The sequence below is a fragment of the Crocuta crocuta genome, unplaced genomic scaffold (assembly GCF_008692635.1).
Source record: "Crocuta crocuta isolate KB4526 unplaced genomic scaffold, BGI_CrCroc_1.0 scaffold69, whole genome shotgun sequence".
NCBI classification, from domain to species: domain Eukaryota; kingdom Metazoa; phylum Chordata; class Mammalia; order Carnivora; family Hyaenidae; genus Crocuta; species Crocuta crocuta.
In genome coordinates, this window is record NW_027551576.1 from 397,848 (window position 1) to 417,831 (window position 19,984).

Genomic DNA, 19,984 nt, shown 5'->3' on the forward strand with positions numbered 1-19,984 from the left:
GGAGCAGGATAAGAATCAGTTGTTAGACAACAGGTTGTCAACAGTGAAGTTCATGTGCACTTCCTCCTCCCCACAGGCAGGACCATCTCTGAGTCATGCAAGAGCTGTGTATGGGTGAAATCCTGGCCCAATGCATGCCAAAGATATCTCTGGAGGATAAGCAAAGCCCCCACATTTCAGGATGACCACCCATACTCTGTGCGGCCTACGTTCTCTGAACAACTTACAATCACCATCTTATTTACTCATTCGCACGTCTATACACTGTCTCACTGCAACTAGAGTGCAAAGTCCAGAGGGCCAGGACCTTGTCAATAAACACATTCCCTGTACTAAAGCAAGACTGGTATGCAGCAAGTATCAGTATATGTTTGCGTGAGTGAATGAATGACACCAGGCTGGCTGGCTGAGTGTATGGGTGGAAGGATGGATAGATAGGGAGATGGTTGAACGGACAGATGGTGGATGGGTGGATGGAAGGAACAGAGGAAGGAGAGAAGGGAGAACAAAATGGAGGAGATATAGTTCTACTGGCTTTGACCTAGTGAATATATCTGAAGGTGAATATATTTGCCCTAGTGAATGTATCGGTATGTATTTGAAGGAGACAGCTACACCTTTGATCGTTAACTATTTACTGAATAGCTTATTATGTACTATACTAGGAAACACTAGCGTGTGGAAGAAAGGGTCTCCACCATCGAAGAATACACACTGTGGAAGGGACATGGACAAGTTCACAAGCAATTAGCACATGGTGTAACAAGTGCTGTGAAAATGCAGGGTGATAAAGGACGGCTTTCTGGAGGAAGCGACATCTAAACTGAACCTTGAGAGAAGAGTAGCTGTTACCTGGGTGAACAGGGCAGGAGTTGAGGTGGAATATTCCAGAGAAAGGGAGCAACGTGAGCACTAAGCCCAGAAAGGGCAGGAGTCAAACAGGTTTGAGGAGCAGCTTACAGGTAGAAGTGTATCACGTGTTTGAGTACTAGCCAATGGAGTCACCTCCTTACACTCCCCCACACACTCCCCCTCAGTGGATATCTGTTGTTTTTCTCTGCCTAGAATCATCCAGACCTCGTTCTTCTGGAACAGCTTCCTGATTTTCTTTGAGGAAATCCCCCAAATTCCCCTCCGGCATTCTCAGTCCCAGTGGATCATGGGAAACTGACACCACCCTCCAATGCAGGGGTGGGCATGAGACGTAGGCCTGGCCAACCAGGAAACATGACGTTAACCTGACCACAGTGACTGGAACCCAAGATCCCAGCCCGGGCTTTGCTGGAAATGCTGGGAAGGGCATATTAATTTTCTACCAGGATATACTGGGCTGATAGAAAGTGAGCTGGCAGTAGGGGACCATCTTTGTCACCCCTGGGAGGAGCCTGCCTCATCATGAAGACATCACAGAGGAAAGCAAAATCCAAAGAGGGAGGACGGATAGATGGATGAACTGACGGAAGGAAGAGAGGGCGACAGAATGGAAGGAGGAAAGTGAGGGAGGGAATCGGACAAAGCGGAGGAGGTGCAGTCTCATGCCTTCGCTCTGGTGAGTCTATCAGGTGTGGGGAAAACAGCTACACCTCGATCATGACATACCTACTGAGCAGTTTATGACATGCCACGTACCATAGCAGGTGCCGGCAATACTACTACGTGGAAAACAGACAAGGTGTGGTGCCTCACGGAATACACACCCTACTCGGGAGACAAACAAGTGTGTGAGCTTCTGAGACTCACTACACCGATCCTTCACTCTGCTAGCTGGCATGCATTCCCGTCCCTAGCTGCTGAATGAGTCCCCGATAGCCTCCCCAGTCCTGGGCCCTACTGGCCTACCTCAGTGCCCAAGTCACAACCAGACAATACTGACTGAGCGCGCAGGGGGATGCTCGTCCCACACCCCGGCGTCTGCCTCGCTGCTGCCCCCGGCCTCCAGCCAACCCAGGGAAGTCCACCGTCCTTCAGATCCAAACAAATGGCATCTCTTCTCTGTGGCCTTCTTGATGCCCAGCTGGACTTCATCTCCCCACCCCTCCTCCCACCGTGTCTATAATCCCACAAGGACATTTGTCACATGGTGTAACAATACCCCATCTTCTGGACACAGTAGAGGATCGGTACGTGTACGCTGAACGACTGAAGGGATGTCTCGGGGGAGAGTTGGGAGAGATGACGAGGCTGTCTGGAGGCAAACCTCAACTCCCTGTTCTTCTTTGGACCACTTCCATCCCTAGATGAACCTGGGCCACACTCTAGCCAGCAGGCTGCGACCGTCTGGCACAGCTTTCCTTGCCCTGAGTTGGAGACACGCCCTCGTCTCCCACAGAGAGTCATGTGGCACGAAGGTCAGAGGTGGAGAGGAGACTCAGCTCCTCGAGTTTCGTGCCTTCATACCACAGATGGGCGAGATCAAGGGCCAGAGCCCAGCTAACCTGCGCCGGGTTGGCGTTGCCTAAAGTGTGAGATGGGAACCACCTGCATGGGCAGGAAGGTTTTAGGGGTGACAGATGTGTGGTCAACCCTTTCAGTTCTCCTGGAGTCCTTCCGATTCTAACAGGAGGGGAAACTCCGTTCGGTGCTCACATGTCTAATGCCTCTGCTGTTGCTTCGCAGGCACCAGTGGGAAGGAGACTGTTGTACCTTCATCTAACTTACAGAACACTTCTGGTTCCACCACGTTATTTTGCGTTCGCTAACATGAACTATTATAATTTTCCAAAAGAGATGCAGATAGGACTTCATATATATCTACATAAATAACTGAATGTATTTATTTAAGTAGCTTTGGGGGGTTGACTAGGAGCAGGCTCTGCCACTCCCCAGCTAGGTGACCCTGGGCTGGACACCCAACCTCTCTGTGCCTCAGACCTCTCATCTCTAAACTGGGGTGATGGGGGCGCCTGGGTGGCTCAGTCAGTTGGGGATCCAACTCTTGATTTCAGCTCAGGTCATGATCTCATGGCTCCTGGGTCTGGGCCCCACGTTGGGCTCCATGCTGACAGTGCAGAGCCTGCTTAGGATCTTCTCCCTCTCTCCTTCTCTCTGTCTCCTCCTCCTCCTCTCTCTCTCTCTCTCTCAAAAATAAATACACTTAAACTAAAATGGGGTGGTAATACTATCACCTACCTCAACAAATTACAGTGAGGATGAAATGAATTAAGAAATGCAAAGCATTTAGCCCAGTACCTAGCACATGGCAAGCATCATATGAGAGTGGAGACTGCTTATTAGGGGTAGGAAACAATCTTCAAAATATAACCACAAAAGCAAACTGCAGAACTAGGTCTAGTTGTTACCACTTGTGTAAAAACAGGGGTGTGCAGGACACGTCCATACGTGTATGCTCACAGACGAATCAAACATCTCTGTGAGTGGATGCTGCTCAACCAGAAACAAGTAACCCAGGTCGTATGGAGTAAGAGGACTCTGGCAACAGAGACATACTTCTCACTATGGAATCTGTTATACAGCTTAATCATTGCTTTTTACTCAGTGCATGCATTATCTATTTCTAAATTTAAATATTCAACCATTTAATGTTTGCTTTCGAGAGAGAGAGAATGTGATTGGGGAAGGGAAAGAGAGAGAGGGATACACAGACTCTGAAGCAGGCAGGCTCCAGGCTCTGAGCTGTCAGTACAGAGCCCGACCTGGGGCTTGAACCCACGAACCATGAGATCATGACCTGAGTCGAGGTCAGACACTTAACTGACCGAGCCACCCAGGCGCCGCATTAAATATTCAACAATCTTTTAAAAGGGAAAGTCTCTGTGGCTGGAGTATGGAGGATGCATAATGGAGAGCAAGCCTCGGGGATGGGAGAGTGGTCAGCTGGTGACTGCGCTTTCTCAGGCAAAACATTCTTAGGTCTTGGCTGGCCCCATGACAAGGGGAGATGGAGGAGAGAGGAAAGAGGCAGAAGTATACAAGAAAACCATTTATGCTCCATTCTTTCATAAAATACATGATTTAGCACTAGTGTTTACCAGGCGTTGCACTATGCTCTCTGCCACTCACTCTTCTCAGAACAATCCAGAGATGGATGGTAACCTCCCCCGAGTCTAGAGAGGGGCTGAGGCTCAGAAGGTTTGACAACTGACACGGCCTTGAACCCAGGCCATGCTGACTGGAAAACCTGGACTCTTCCCGATACACAAGGTTGCTTTTCCACTAATTAATTAGGACAGTGATATTTTTTTAAGTGAGTCAACTTAAAGAAAAATATTAAATAAAGCAGAGAAGGCCCAATGACATGATGGAACCGTGACAGTCACACCTGGATGACAACAGACGTGGAGATGTTGTTCCGGGAAGACTCATCGTGAGCCAGGGATGGAGCCGGAGCCAGAAGCCAGGTTGCTGGGCCCCCAGTCTCAGGCTCTCTCCACCTCTTGCGTCCCTGAGGGTGGGCATCAGGAAGGAGACGCTCTTACAAACGTTTGCCCGGGGGCCTAAGGTTGATTTCCTGTCCCTGAGCCCAGCGCAAAATCAAATCAAAGCCTGAACAAGTGGAAAGTAGAGTCCATTCCTTACTCCAATTAGTATCTACCTGTCACCAGCTGTGGTGAGGTGTGGACGCTCCACATCAGCCTGAACCAAGTCCCAGGAGGCCCCCCCGGCAACCCTGCCTGGGAGCCTGGGGCACAGTGGTCGGGCACAAAGAAAGGGCTATATGGGGGACGCTACAGTGTTCGTCACTTCAAAACATGACAGATACGTTCCATGGACTATATTGAAAATCTGGACATATTTTTAGCTAAATAATGAAAACAGTGGTTTTTCATTGTTGTTTGTCTTGGTTTTGCCTCTTCAGGAAGGATTAGGACGTAGGCCCTCACTCTCAACTTCTGCCCTTTTCTTCCCCCAGGCCAACAGATGATGACCAAGAGATATATTATGTCAGGCTGATTGATGGGGGTTCAGGGAAAAATAGGTGAAGTGAGAGAGCAGGTGTGTGTGTGTGTGTGTGTGTGTGTGCTCACACATGCACATGTGCTTGCATACATGCTGGCATGTTTTAGAAAGGAGGGCACCTCAAGGTGATGAAGACCGGGCAGAGGGAAGATTTTTGAGTGAGTGAGTGAATGAATGAATGAATGAACAACGAACAAACGAATGAATGAACTAAATGCCCAGGCCTGCAGTTTCCTCCACACCCTGGTCTCAGATGCAGACAAGCCTTTTCCCCAAAGTGGGTGATGGATGGCCTTTAGCATGTATCTCTGTCATCACTGTGCCCAATATTCCCTTAACATGTCACCTCCTCTGGAAAACATTAAAAGAACGACAGTGAGGCTTACTGGAGAATCTTTTCTACGTCATTTGCTCCTCAGTCACTGCTGTTGTGACTCTGGGGCTGGGCGAGGGGGGAAAGTTGTGTAACCAGACATAGTAACTAGAAAGTGCTCAAAAGACATCCCTAATCATAAGGCATGGGATTTGGGGTCAGCTGGGCGGCTGAAGTGGGCTATTTGCAGAGATGGCCACGATGGCCCCCTCCCTGGCCACAGGCATAGCCCCTCTGCATTGTGACCTAGCAAGTAACCCCCAACAAGAGGTGATGTTCACTCCTCCACGCCTCACCTATGGACTTGGCTGCGTGTCTTGCTTTGGCCAATAGCATATTCGCAAGTATGACACGAGCTGAGGCTTGACAAGTGCTGGCACGTTTGGTATTCCCACTTTGGGCCCTTTTTTTAAACTGTCCAGAAATCCGTAGCCTTATCAGTGGCCCTAGTCGAACTCAGCCCAAATTGCCAACCTACAAAATCATGAGTCACTGAGTTTTGACATCATTTGTTATGTAGCCACTGAAAACTGCTACAGAGGCCTCCCATTCAAAGCTTTGTGTCCCAGTTTCTTTATCTAGAGAACATGCTAATTAAATAATATGTATAAAGCACCTGATACAGTGTGACATACCTCCCAGGCACGCACTAAATGGCCACAGTTGTTAGTATCCTTGTTTTGACAATAAAGAAAATGAGGTCCAAGACGTTAACTGACCTGGCCAAGCTGGTAGGTGGTGCAGCAAGGCTTCAAACCCCGATCTGTCTGCCATCGGTTTGGTCTGCGCATCCTACACTGCTGCCCCTGCGGAGAATTCCCTTTCTCCTCCCTTCTCCCCCTCTGCTTCCTTATCCTACCCTGCAGACGCACCAAGCTCAGAACTCATCCTTGTCACAGCAGCCCACCTGGAGCCATCGCTTTTCTGAACGTCTGATTTCTCTTGCACGCTCATACTCTCCCTATTGCTTCTTTACACTTACATGTGTGGTGATCACCCACTATGTGCATGCACTGCCACGGGCTCTGGGCACGCGGGGGCGAGCACGGCACAGTCCCCACGGGGGTCGTGGCCTGGGTGCCTCCCCCTCGGAGTGCAGCACGCACCACACTGTCTCGGACTGCCGCATCACCAGTTCGCGCACTCGCGTCTGGTCTCCGTGCTCAGATTCGAAACTCATGGTAGGCAGAACCACTTTCGTTCATGTAGCCATGCACCCCGCCCCCCTCTGCTTCAGCAAGCACCCAGGGAACTCTGGGGATGTATGAGATACTTCAAAGGTGAACTCTTGAAATGTTCACAGCCCGCCACCGTGCCTCATGTAGCGCGGGGCCCACAGCAGGCAGCCCCAAATGCTCGAACTTAAATGCTCTGGGGGTGAGGACTGAAGACTCTGCGTGCCGTGCCGTCAGTACATGGCTTGGGAGCTGCTGCTGGCATTCTCCTCCCTCCAGGAGTGGCTGCGGGAGAAAGCTGGGTGGTGTGGTCCTTCCTCCTCCACCAGCTCTGAGGCCACCGTCAGGCTGCTGTGAGCGTGGGAAGCAGGGACGGACCTGCCTGCCCGGCCTGCACGTCGGATGCCAGCGGCATTTCTGTCCGGCTGCCCTGCCCCGTGGCCAGCAGAGGCAAGTGTGCATGGGGCACCTGCTGAGTGCAGAGCACTGTGCTGGGCACCAGCACCGTCTTCCCAATCCCCGCCTGCTCTGTCCAGTCTACGCCCGGCCAGCCTTGTTGATCAGAGCCAAGACTGAGAGGTGCCAGAGGCCATACAAATGGGTTCAAACCGTCTCTGGGCATTAAGTGCAGTGTTACTAGCAAGATCTGGCTCTAGGGAGACTGCACGCCAACTGGGGACACAGAGATAACATGACAGATTTTTTTTTTTTTTAACTGCCATAAGATTTCAAAGCCCAGAGGTAATAGCTTTCGAAAGGTGGAGTTTGGTGTGGGTTTGAGAAATGACTATGACGGGCAGTTGTGAGGCATGGGGAGCTGCAGGGTCAAGGGCCAACCGGGGCAGTATGTGGGGTGTGCAGACGTTGTCAAGGAGAGGAGCCCAGTTGGAGCCCAGAGGAAAGGCTAGAGATCTGGGTGGGGGGTGGTCCCTGGGACCAGGACCCAGGTGTTGAAATCCCATAGAGGAGAGTGATCCATTCACAGAGGTGCCTGAGGATCATAAAAAGGACCTAGACTGGGGATCGCTGGTCTAGACAAGTCCTCTACAGAATCCTGAATCGGAAAGCCCATCTGGTTACTAGCCCTGCATATTTATCACCACCCTCTGGTCTAAGCATTCTTTATCTACTGGTCTCCCTCAACTCCCACAGGGTCTGCAAGAAGTAGGTGTTAATATTTCCATTCAAGAAATGAATCTGAACTCGGGACTCTGGCTTTAGAGTTGTGCTTTAATCTACAAGGTGATTCTACCCGACAATGCCCAGCTAACTCAGTCACATGTTTTCTCAAGCGGCAATTCTTTCTTTACCCTAAGTGAAGACCCAGCTAAAAACTGTCCAGAGCTCAGGTTTTGCTCCTTAACCTGAAATAATTGAAATGTGAAGTTCAACTCTTACAGATTGACCTCTAGGAAGTCTCATCCCCATTTTACTGAGTGGGAGACTGAGGCCCAGAGAAGTGAATGCCTTGCTCTAAGTCCCATAGCTGGTTGGAGTGTGAGGCAGGACTTCCAACATGAGGTCCAGGCTCTTGGGCAAAAGCTCTGGGCCCCTGGGGAGTTCACTACCTGCTGGTCACATAGGATGTGAACATAGAAAGATAACATCAAAGAGAGGGGTCTTCTCACACCCTGCTATTCTTTCCCTTCCTTAAACATAATTTCAGCAGCAGAATCCCCGCTTTTAATGAGAAACGTTATAAGGAACCCTGAGATACTTAAAATACAACAGTTTTAATCTGTCCTAATTGTCTTTGGCAGTGAAGGGTCTGGAGCTCCAACTGCCGGGGCTACCTCACTCTGTTTCCCCAGGTTGTCCGTGGGGCTCACCACATTCTTCCATGAAAAAGCCCAGACACTCTCGAGGCCCAATCCGTAAACTCCTGCATTCCCCAATCACCCGCTTGGATTCCAATACCCATCTCAAGTCCAGTTAGACCTCACCTCCACATCAGTAGCAAGGTCAGTGCTGGGCCAAGCTGTAATGTTCTGAAATCATTCCTTGGAGATGACAAAGCATGCTCACCCCCTTTACCTCATGTGATCCTCAGAACAGCGCTCCATTTTGCAGATGAGAATACCAAACCCCAGATGAGCTACATACCTAACCATCATCAGTAGAGAGCAGGGTCAACTTCAGCCCATTGCACCTGACTCCAAACCCACATCCCTGCCTCAGGAGGCTTTATGTCCATGTTGCCCCCACCATGACCTTGTGTATTCTGCTTTTATAGGTAACACAGTCCCACAGCAGGCAGGTCATGCAAGTCTCTTGTGAACTTATACAAACTAAACATGCCCAGGGCCCCACCCCAGGTATAGAGAACCAGAAGCCAGGGTTGCAAACCGTTACCTCCCACCATGATGACGCCCAGTCACTTGGGCACAAGACAGAGCAAAAACACCCATAGTGATCCCAGGTCTCAGGTTTAGACTCCCTTTGGCTCCTGGTATTGAAGAAAGAGGACCTGACCCCAAACAGCAGCAGAGCCTGAGCAGGACTTACCGTGTAAAGCTCATTGGTGACCTTGAGGAGCTCCTCATGCATCTGCAGGCCAATCTCCTTGCTCTGGAATATGGAAGAACAAATATCAGAGGGGGAGAAGGTCACTGGCTGCACCAACCAATTTCCTTTTCATCCCAGAAAGGGCAGGAAGACTTGGGACGGGGTGGGAATGGGTACAGAAATCAGCATAAACCTCATTGATCTAGACTTGAATTCCTCAACTTGTGTCTATGAAGCAAATCTACCAGAGGGGCCCCTTGGAAAAGGAATTCCCTGGCCACATAAATTGCAGAACCTTATACCTCCCTGCATTGGTGACTTACAGAGACATCATCATGTTAAAGATTCTGAGAAGCCCACAGCCAATCAATCTGTTCATCTTTCTTTAATTCTGCCGGTCCTAAGCTGATGTGACCAGAGTATGTATCCCTAGCTCAACACTCATTAGCATCTCATGAGAGTGGGGTTCCATAGAACACAGTTTGAGAAATAACGATCTAGCATCTCAGCTCATCATGAAGAGTACAGGTTAACAGACTGTAGCACAAGGCAGGAGATCACGGTTGTTGCCTCCACGACATCCCTGATGGGCCCTGTGGCCCTGGAGCCTTACTTACCACAGCTACAAGATAAACTAGAGCATCACAAAGCTTGGTCTGGGGGTAACTGCTGAGTGCTACACTAAAAAAAGGGGGGGCAGAGGCTCCTGTAAGCAAATACATTTGGGAAAAGCTAGTTGAACAAAGAGACAGGTTTTCTTACTGCAGGACTCCTCAGAGGCTATCACATCCTCATATGCACGGGCTTTCTAAGGAGCACAGTAGTATGCAGTTTAGATGACCTCAATCTTTTTTCCATGAGGTGACTTACGCATTTAGTATCCTGAGAGTTATAATTCGAAATACAATTCACAAATCATCTCCAGGTCCCACCCAGGCTGAAGAGTTTAGGATTCTCTTGTTACTTAAGGTATTATTATTATTATTATTATTATTTTGGTTAATACCTTCCCTGTTTGCCTGGACTATCATATGAAGTTTCCATGTTGAAAATGGGAGCCCTGAAAATAAAAAACACAAGGAACAACAAGTATTGGCGAGGCCGTGGAGAAAAAGGAACCCTCAGGCTTTATTGGTGAGAATGCAAACTGCTGCAGCCACTATGGAAAGCAGTATGGAGGTTCCTCAAAATATTAAAAATAGAAATACCATATGATTCAGTAATACCACTACTGGGTATTTACCCAAAGAAAATGAACACTAATCCAAAAGATATATGCACCTTTATGCTTATTGCTGCATTATTGACAATAGCCAAGACACAGAAGCAGCACAAGTACCCATCAATGAATGGATAAAGATACAGTGTGTGTGTGTGTGTGTGTGTGTGTGTGTGTGTGTGTGTGTACACACAATGGAATATTATTCAGAATGAAATCTTACCATTTGCAACAACATGGATGGACCTAGGGCGTATAATGTTAAATTAAATAAGCCATTCATAGAAAGACAAATACCATATGATTTCACTCATATGTGGAATTTAAGGAACAAATGAAAGAAGACAACCTCCCAAAATGGACTCTTAAATACAGGCAACAAATTGGTTTCCAGAGGGGAGGGAGTGGGAGGATGGGTGAAATAGGTGAGGGGGGCGGTGAGACACCAGGGTGGCTCAGCCAGTTAAGTGGTTAAGCATCTGACTTTGGCTCAGGTCATGACCTTGCGGTTTGTGGGTTCGAGCCTCACATCACGCTTTGTGCTAACAGCTCAGAGCCTGGAGCCTGCTTCAGATTCTGTGTCTCCATCTCTCTCTCTGCCCCTCCCCCTTCTCTCTCTCTCAAAAATAAATTTAAAAAAATTTTAAAGAAACAGGTGAAGGGGATTAAGAGCATACTTATTGGGAAGTGCACTAATATACAGAATTGCTGAATCATTATTTTGTACACCTGGAACTAATATAACACTATATATTAATTACACTTGAATTGAAAGAAAGAAAGAAAGAGAAAGAAAGAAAGAAAGAAAGAAAGAAAGAAAGAAAGAAAGAAAGAAAGAAAGAACGAACGAACGAACGAACGAACGGGAGCCCTGATCTCTGCTGCTTGAGAGCTGAGTCATCCTGCTCCCCCCTTTCAGCTCCCTCAGCCCAAGCATGACCAGCAGCAGATGCATAGAGATCAGCCTTCCGCCCTTCCCTGCTTAGGGCAGGAGCCCCCACACTCAGCAGTGGCAGAGGAAGGCTCAGGACCAGACATGATGACTTCCTAGGCTCCTTCTCTTCACCCCCGGAGTCTTTCTCTCAGCTTCTGGTACTGCAATTGCCGGAAATTGCCCCTCTGAGGGTAGCCCTTGCCTGCACAAGATCTCTTAAAAGATAGCAAAAGCTCTGGGCAGTCCAGGGATCTGCTGAGACCTCCCCGCTGTGCCGGAGGCTAAAGATAGGAGACCCAGCCCAAAACCATAGCGGAGCCTGAGCAGAACTGCCTGTGCAGAGCTCACAAGGGAACCTTCAGTTGCATCCTGTGCATTTGCAGTGGTGCTCAATGAACCCAACCAGCTATAGTCACCTCCTTCTATTCCTGAGTCTCACAAGGAAGTGGTCAGCCTGTGCCTCGGTTTCCCCTGTGGCCCCTCCCCCTGACTTTTGCCCCACGGCTGACTCTGGACTCCCTGATACTCTCCAGTGGCCGCCTCTAGCTCCTCAGTCTCACTAACCTCTCTGACACCCAAGATCCAGTTTCTTATGTATTTACTTTTATGATCTAACTTTAATGACAGGAAATATATGCACGCGGTTAAAGAAACTCTAACAGCCAGCAAGGTAAAAAGTAAAAAGTAAGTCTCCCAGGATCCCAGAACCTCACCCAGAGGCAACTGCTATTAGAAGTTTCTTTGGGGGTACCTGGGTGGCTCAGTCAGTTAAGCATCCAACTTCGGCTCAGGTCATGATCTTGCAGTTCTTGGGTTCAAGCCCTGCATCTAGCTCTGTGATGACAGCTCAGAGGCTGGAGCCTGCTTTGGATTCTGTGTCTCCTTCTCTCTCTTTCTCTCTCTCTCTTTTTTTTTTGGTCTCCTTCTCTCTTTACCTGTCCCCCTCTTCTCTCTTTCTCTAAAAAATAAACATTAAAAAATTTTTTTTAAAGAATTTTCTTTTGAGGGGCACCTGGGTGTCAGTTAAACATCCAGCTCTTGATTTTGGCTCAGGTCATGATCCCAGGGTCATGGGATCAAGTTGTGCATTGGACTCTATGCTGAGTGTGAAGCCTGCTTAAGATTCTCCTTCTCCTTCTCTCTCTCTCTCTAATAATAATAATATAATAATAATAATAATAATAATTTAAAATAAAGAAGTTTCTTTTGATACCTTCCAGAAACACTCTAAAGATATACAAACATACATTTGAATAGTGTATATTCTTGTTTTTAAACACAAATGGAAGTATTCTATACACATCTTTTCATCTTGCTTTTTTCCATCCAACAGTCTGTTTGAGATTTCTCCTTTGCAGCCATGCAGCTCCTGCAACCTCCTTTGTTAACAGCCACTTGAGGTTCCATATACCAGATATGTCATAATGAATTAACCAACTCCATAGCGCTGGATATTTAGGTTGTCTCCAGTCACCTTTAACACTTCAGACAATGATGTGGTGAACAGCCTTGTACCCTGTCACTGTGCACATGAGCAGAGACCCCTGTCAGGTAAATTCCTAGAAGTAACTCTGCCAGGAACGTCCTTGCCTTCTCGGGCCTGGCCCCCGCCAGCTCCACATACACTCCTGACTCCAGCTTCTGCTTTTCAGAAACCCGCAGCCATGTACCATTTCTGTAGGAGTCCTCTGTCCTCGGCTCTGTCCTAAAGCACCTTGACCCCAAGCTCAAAGACCTATAGCTTCGGCTGTTGCAGAACCACGTGGTTTTACGGTCTCTTCATCATATCAAACTCAAATTATTCAAAATCAAACCTGAAATTTCCGCCACCCCCTTGAGTTTGGTCAATGGGATAAGATCTTCCCAAGCATGGCAATGGGAAACCTTGGAGTTATTCTTTTTTAATGCTTGTTTATTTATTTTGAGACAGAGAGGAAGAGTGTGCATAAACGTGCACGAGCGGGGGAGGGACAGAGAAAAAAAGAATCCTAAGCAGAGCTGACGCAGGGCTCGAACTCACGAACAATGAGATCATGACCTGAGCTGAAATCAAGAATCAGATGTTCAACCAGGTTGAGCCACCCACGCACCCCTGGAGTTATTTTTGAAAAAAAAAAAAAAATTGCCTTCCTTTCCCTTTAATTCAATCTGTCACGGTGTCCTGCCTTCGAACTGCTCAATTTTATTCTCTGTAGCAGATAAGGCTGACTCCCTCCCCAACATCCATCCCAGCATCCTTTCTGCTTCCTAAAAGAGCCATGCATTTGGTGCTTTATTGATTCCTCCAGCTGAGTTCTTCCAGGAAAGCTGACTCTGGATTCTGGTATGAACTATTAGCCCGGGGCTGAAGATGTGACTTAACTGGATAGAAGAGAAGAACTAAGATGGTTAAGGGAAGGTTTTAGCTTTTCTACTGAGGGCTCCAGCTGCGACCAGCAGGCACTTTAGGACCAAAAGAGAAAGAAACCTTGGGTAGCAAAGCAAAAGAAACCTGGCTTCTTCATGACCTCCTGAGAAACTGGTTCAACTGAACCCAGAGCCTGCCTCCCAGCGAACTCCACTTCTGGGACTTTGCTGGTTAGGCCACTTTAAACTATGGTTTTCTTTTACTTGCCGTCAAAGGCCCTAAGCACCCAGGACCACCAGTCCCAGAACAAGCCCATCGTCACTGCAGGACCCGCGCCTTCACTCAGCCCTCTGCTCTTGTCCCCAGTTCTGCAGGCCTGTGCCAGTGTAGTTTTGTATTTTTTTCCCCCTCCAGAGCCTCCTCAATCAAAATCAAGACCCAGTTCTTCAGCTTAACTTATGAGGCTCTACACGATTAGCTCAGGTCTGGTTCCACAGCCGAGAGGGCTGAATTTTGGAGCCAGGGACCAGGATTGGAGGTGGGGCTTTAAGCCATTTGACCTCTGGGCCTCTCAGCTTCCCCATGGGTAAAATGAGCACCTGTTTCTCTCCTTCTTGGCACTTATTAAGGGATGTGCAATGACCTTGCTGGCTTGTTCACGTGTTAAATTCACTTACCATTTGTTTCCTCCACTTGAATGCAAGCTGCATCAGCACAAAGAGACTTTCTCTCTGCTGGTCGATGCTCAGATACCCTAGCTGCTGGGAGGGCATGCAGCAGGCAGCCCCAGCCAGGAGCACTCTTCAGGGACGGCCTCAGTAGACCGTGTGACATCCCTTCCAAAGCCTAAAAGGTGTCTGTCTGAAGATAAATGCATGGTGGGCATAGAGGTCTGCCTCTCCCTTCTCAATTGGGGCCACTCTGAAGGGCGGTTCCATCTCTAGAACTTCCCATAGCGCTGCCCAAGCCTCTAGCAAGGCTGCCTCCAGCATGACCTCTGCCTTCGCTTCCCTCCCAAGGTATGGGCCCCAAGAACCTTCCCTCGCCACTTTGCTGGATGTTAAATTCAGCTGCCTCAGAGTTTGCCTCCTGGGTTTCCCAGTCTGTAATATCTTGCTCTCTCACCGCTATGTCCCTGCAGTGCCATAGAGCCCGTCACATGGTGGGAATCTATGAATGAATTAAGTAAAAGTTCCTCTAGGCCGGGCGCCTGGGGGGCTCAGTCGGTTAAGCATCTGACTTTGACTCAGGTCATGATCGCACAGTTCGTGGGTTCGAGCCCCGCGTCAGGCTCTGTGGTGACAGCTCAGAGCCTGGAGCCTGCTTCGGATTCTGTGTCTCCCTCTCTCTCTGACCCTCCCCTGCTCACTCACTCTCTCTCTCAGAAATAAATAAAACACATTTAAAAATTTAAAAAAAAAAGCTCCTCTAGGCTTAGGGTTTTTATCTGTAAACATAGGATGATATCAGGAGTGTCAGAGTCCTCGTGAGGATACAAAGAGATGACACTTTTGGTCGCATCCGGCACCCTGCCAGGCACAGATGAAGAGCTTGGGAAATAACAGCACAGGCTGAGCTGACACCCACGGGATGCCAGAGACAAGGCTAGAAAGTTGCCCAGAAAAGGAACGTAAAGTTGACTTTTTAATGAACTTTTCCCTTAAGAATCTCCCAGTTCGGTTGGGTCAAGGGTTAAGAACATAAATAATTCTAAGGCAGGAGCCAGGCAGGACCATAAAGAGTGAAAGATGAAGTGGTACAGGATGAAGTGATGAAGACTACGGGGGGAGCACCAACAGAGCCACCTCCCTCGGCACGAACGGCCAGAGAAGGCATTCTAGGCAGGGGGCACAGCCTGAGCGAGGGCAGGAGATGGGGGACAGGAAAAGCGTGGTTTGCAAAGAGAAGAACTCAGCAACAGAACTGCAGATAACACGCCTGAAACGGGGGGCTGGGCCAGATCACTTCCAGTGGAACTGAGAGCCACAGAAGGTTCCTGAGTGGGAGAGAGTGGTGACCAGAGAACTGTGCTTCAGGAAGATGAAGCCACAGGTACACGGCGGGTGGGTTGCATGGGGAGGGCGGGACGGAAGCCTCCAGAAGGAACCTGCCGGGGTTGATGCTCGTCCCTCCCTCGGCTCCAAGTGCTGTGCTGGCCCCAGAGCCAGAGCTCGGCCGAGAGTTACTGACTCAAAGACATTTTATTTTGTCAGGGTTGGGAAGGGAAATATTCTCAACCACAGTTCCAGAAATGACTGAATGAGGAACCCAAACCAAACATTCCACCAGGCACGGGAGGCCAAAACCCTGATGATGCCTAACAGACCATCACACCCAGCCCTTGGGGACTCAAGTGGCAATGGATTCGCACTTGTCCGCATTTCTAGCATGACTTTCATGCCTGCAGAGGTGGGGGGCTGGCGGGCTGCTTCATGCATGGGGAGTGTACGCACCGTAGAGAACAATCATACCGACCAACCAGGGGCGCCACGGCAGCCACTGGCTCCTTGGGGCTGAAAGGGCGGAGCCCTGTCTCTCTGACCCAAATAAGTCTATACAGTCAGGTGGCAGGTGTCTCCAGCCCTGCCTCTATCTTCTGCCCACTGCTAATGCCAGCTAAACGTCCTTTCTGGCCACGTGACTCTTGAAGGTGGGGGCGGCTTCTGGGGCACCTTAGGGTGGCTAGCAGCATCCCTGGCCTCTGACCACCAGAGGCCGGTAGCGTTCCCCACCTCCACTCCGGGCTGTGATAAGAAAAATCATCTCAGACATTCCCCGGGACACAGAACCGCCCCGGGTGAGAGCCATTGCCCTAGACCAAGGGCTCCAAGTAGCCACTCATCTCCAGCCTGCAGACATGTTTTATTTGGCCTTTCGGTGCGTTCAAACATCTGACTCATTTCTCAGCATTTAAAACATCAGGAAATTCCCCCTTAGAAGTGTTGACTTTCAGCTTCTCTTGAAAAACTGGAGATCCAGCAATACTGAGCCCCTACTTCGAGTATGGCTGCCATTCTACATGAGGTCTGTGCTCTCCAGTTGGCCACAGTACCCAGCATCTCCCTTTCCCTGTCCACACCACCCACCTGGCCCATGGACGCGTTTGAGCTTATGACCCTTAAGCTAATGGGGTTGCACAGGGGGCAGCCATCCGAACCCCCTGGCACTCATCGAGGTTGGCAATACCAGACCTGCTAGACTGGACCCTAGGAAGGTGTCTTTTTAACAAGTGCCCTGCTCGGAGCCCAATACTTGAGGGCCACTGAAGAGTCTGGCTCCCAAGGCCCACCTCCTGGCTCCCCCATGGGCCCCAACATCATTGCCTGCTGTAGATTCTCAGAGCCCCCTGTACCCATACTCCTGCCTGCACTACCTCCTCTTGTACCTCTGTGGCCAACTCCTCACCAAGTTTCCGTTCAATCTACACAAGCACATGTGGAACACTTACTAGATACCAGCCTCAGCGAGGCACTGAAGACACAACGCTGAGTGAGACATGGCTCCTGCTTTATCAACTGCAGCCGGCATTTACGAAGGACTTTCCATGTGCTGAATACTGTCCAAAACCACTTCCATACATTATCTAATTAAACCTTTAAGGTAGGTACTATTATGCTCCCTTGACAAAAGAGGGCTGACGGCTCAGAAGCGTTGAGTGACTTGGCCTAGGCTGCACAGCTAGGAAGTGGCAGAGCCAGGATTCAGCTTTCGGTTGGTCTGACTCCAAAGACGGCACCTGTAATGTTTTTCTGTGGTCCGCTTCCGCAGGGCCCAGGAGGAGATCCAGGCACATGGATGGGAGAGGTCATCGCAATGCCCTAACAGCAACGAGCCCAGGGCACAGAGAAGGTGCGAAGGAGGGTGTGCCCTCTGGCAGGACACCACGTGGCTGTCTGGTACACCTTCTCACCGCCTGTACTGGAGTCTGCACCCCTGGCCCTCGCCCCACTTGCGGCAGGCATAGTTCTCCTTAGCCTGGTCCTTCTTAGCCCACCTGTCCTGTTAGAAATAAATCAGCCATGATGACCGCCTCTCACTTCTCCCTTCCTTCCTCTAGTAACAGGAGATGAAACATGGTGGAACTGACCCCTGCTTGCAAAGTCATACAAGATGGTCCGTCAGTCATGGGACCCAGTTTGACCAGAGCACTTGTCTCTAGTGATTGGGTTAGAGATAGGAACATATTCCAGGCTGAGCCAATGAGGATCTTTCCTGGGAGCTTTCTGACAGCCATACTCTCAGATCTTCTCTCATCTGGGGTTGCTAAGCTAGGGTATCAGGAGTCTTGGGCTGCCTGCAGTCACCTTGCCCACCACAAGGAGAGTCGAGGTTTGACAACAGCATCTGCATCCTGGGTCCAGTGAAGCCTAAACGAGACTTACATCCAGACTTTCTCTGTTATTGGATCCAATAAATTGTCACTTTTGCTGATGTGAAAGAATACTGATGTAATCTGTGCTTATGTCAGTCTGAATGTACCAGAATGACCACAGAGCAAGACAGTCTTCTGAAAACCCTCCTCCAGGCACAAGCTTTCAAACGGTTCCTGCAAAAGGAACAGTCTCCAAGCAATCAGAGCATAAGCTCCTTAAAGGCTGGGACTATGGCTTCCTGTGGTTCTGGTCACAAAGACTTGCATACAGAAGGTGCTCTATAAATGCCTGTTTACGAGCTAATTGATACACAGAAGCAATAGGAAACCAGAAAGGAGTAAAAAGTGGCCATATTTTAATCTTTTTTTTTCCAAAAAAAAAAACAAAACCCCACATATTCATGTCAACATGGGACCGGCTGGCAAAAATTTTTTTGACACAACAGTTCTTGAGTGAAATCAATTTCTTTACTCTGAAAAATCTTGCCATGGATGATTGACTTAGTTTTCTCTTAAAGTTTTTGTTTTAGAGAGAGAGAGAGAAAAATAGAGAGAACAAATGAGGGAGGGGGGCAGAGAGAGGGTGACAGAATCCCAAGCAGGTTCCACAACTGTCAGCCTAATGCGGGGTTCGAACTCACGGACTATGAGATCATACCCTGAGCCGAAACCAAGGGTTGGCACTTAACCATCTGAGCCACCCAGGCACCCCTGATTTAGTCTTCAGTACAGGGCTAATTGAGCTTTTAGGGGGAAACCCTCAAAATTACTGCCGTAGGTCCTGGGACTTCGTGAGCTATATTTGAAAGCTTGTTTTTTGTTTTTTTTTAATATTTTATTTATTTCTGAGAGAGAGAGAGAGAGAGAGAGAGAGAGACAGCGTGAGCAGGGGAGGGTCAGGGAGAGAGGGAGACACAGAATCTGAAGCAGCTCCAGGCTCTGAGCTAGCTGTCAGCACAGAGCCATATGCGGGGCTGGAACCCACGAACCGTGAGATCATGACCTAAGCCGAAGTCGGACGCCCAACCGACTGAGCCACCCAGGCGCCCCTGAAAGCTTCTGTTTTTAAAGGGCAAACTAACAGCTGGGTCATTTCCAGTCCTAACATCATCCTTTGTGCCTAGAAAAATAATGACCATCCTAAAATGTTGGGTTTTAATGACAAGTTTCCCTCCACTTCTCTGAAGGAGACCATTTGAAACAATCCTTGAGAAAAATCCCTCCAGGGAGGGAGGTGGAGGCTTCCTCAACTCCCAGCTGCCCTGGGGTGGGGGGTGGGGGGGCTCTCTTTCACCTTGTCAGGTGCTGCAGCAGCAAAGGCTCATCTCCCTTTGCTCGACTGCATGTTTTCATGTTGGGCTGCCTTTGGGGACAGTTCATGGCTTTCCTAGTTCTAGGGTTCCAAGCAAACAATAGGAAACAAATAAAACTAAATAAAACAAAAGTTTTGGCTCTTTTAGTTGTAAAAATCCAACTTTGTTTCCACACTCCTGCTTGTTTTCTAAGTAAATAACAAACCTTGAGACCAGAANACGAACCGCGAGATCATGACCTAAGCAAAAGTCGGACGCTTAACTGACTAAGCCACCCAGGCGCCCCAGATATTCCCTATTTAAATACATGATATATGTACCACTGGCCGTCTCCCAGAGCAATTGTGCTTTTACTTCCCAAGCGAAGACTTAAAAGGCATGTCTCAGAGGGACGGGACTTCTCTAGTTTGTCCTGGGAGGTCAGCTTATCCCTGGAAACAGTGCTTTAGACAGCTAGCTGGCTGTTTCTCCTAGCTGTGTCCTGGCTTGCCAGTAAGTGGGTTGTGGGTGCTCTGCCGTGTCACGGCCCCTTGTCCCCAAACATCAGCCAGAGCCTAGTCTCTCCCCCACCTGCCATCCAGACCCTCGTTACTCTTCCCTCTCCTCTCTCGTCTTCCTGTCCCTGATCCTCGATGCCTCCCTGCTTGAACTCCCTTCCCACACTACTCCAGGACTGCTATTGCTGCAGCTCCGAATGCTGTCATCTGCATGTTTGTGCAAGAAGCTGGAATGCACACTTGAGCCCCGACCTCTTCCCCCTGTTGCCGGGGCTGGGATACCAGACCGCAGGAAGCAGGAAGGCCCTGGGCCCAGTCGTCAGAGGTTCTTG

At 49.2% G+C, this 19,984-nt stretch overlaps 1 protein-coding gene across 1 annotated transcript in view; it reads right to left on the reverse strand.

The window, feature by feature from the left end:
* SRGAP3 (SLIT-ROBO Rho GTPase activating protein 3) overlaps window positions 1–19,984 on the reverse strand; it is a 258,372-nt gene that overhangs the window by 80,982 nt on the left and 157,406 nt on the right. Inside the window, 1 exon segment of the mRNA XM_077751539.1 lies at window positions 8,971–9,033. Within this exon segment, the coding sequence (XP_077607665.1) occupies window positions 8,971–9,033 (63 nt within the window).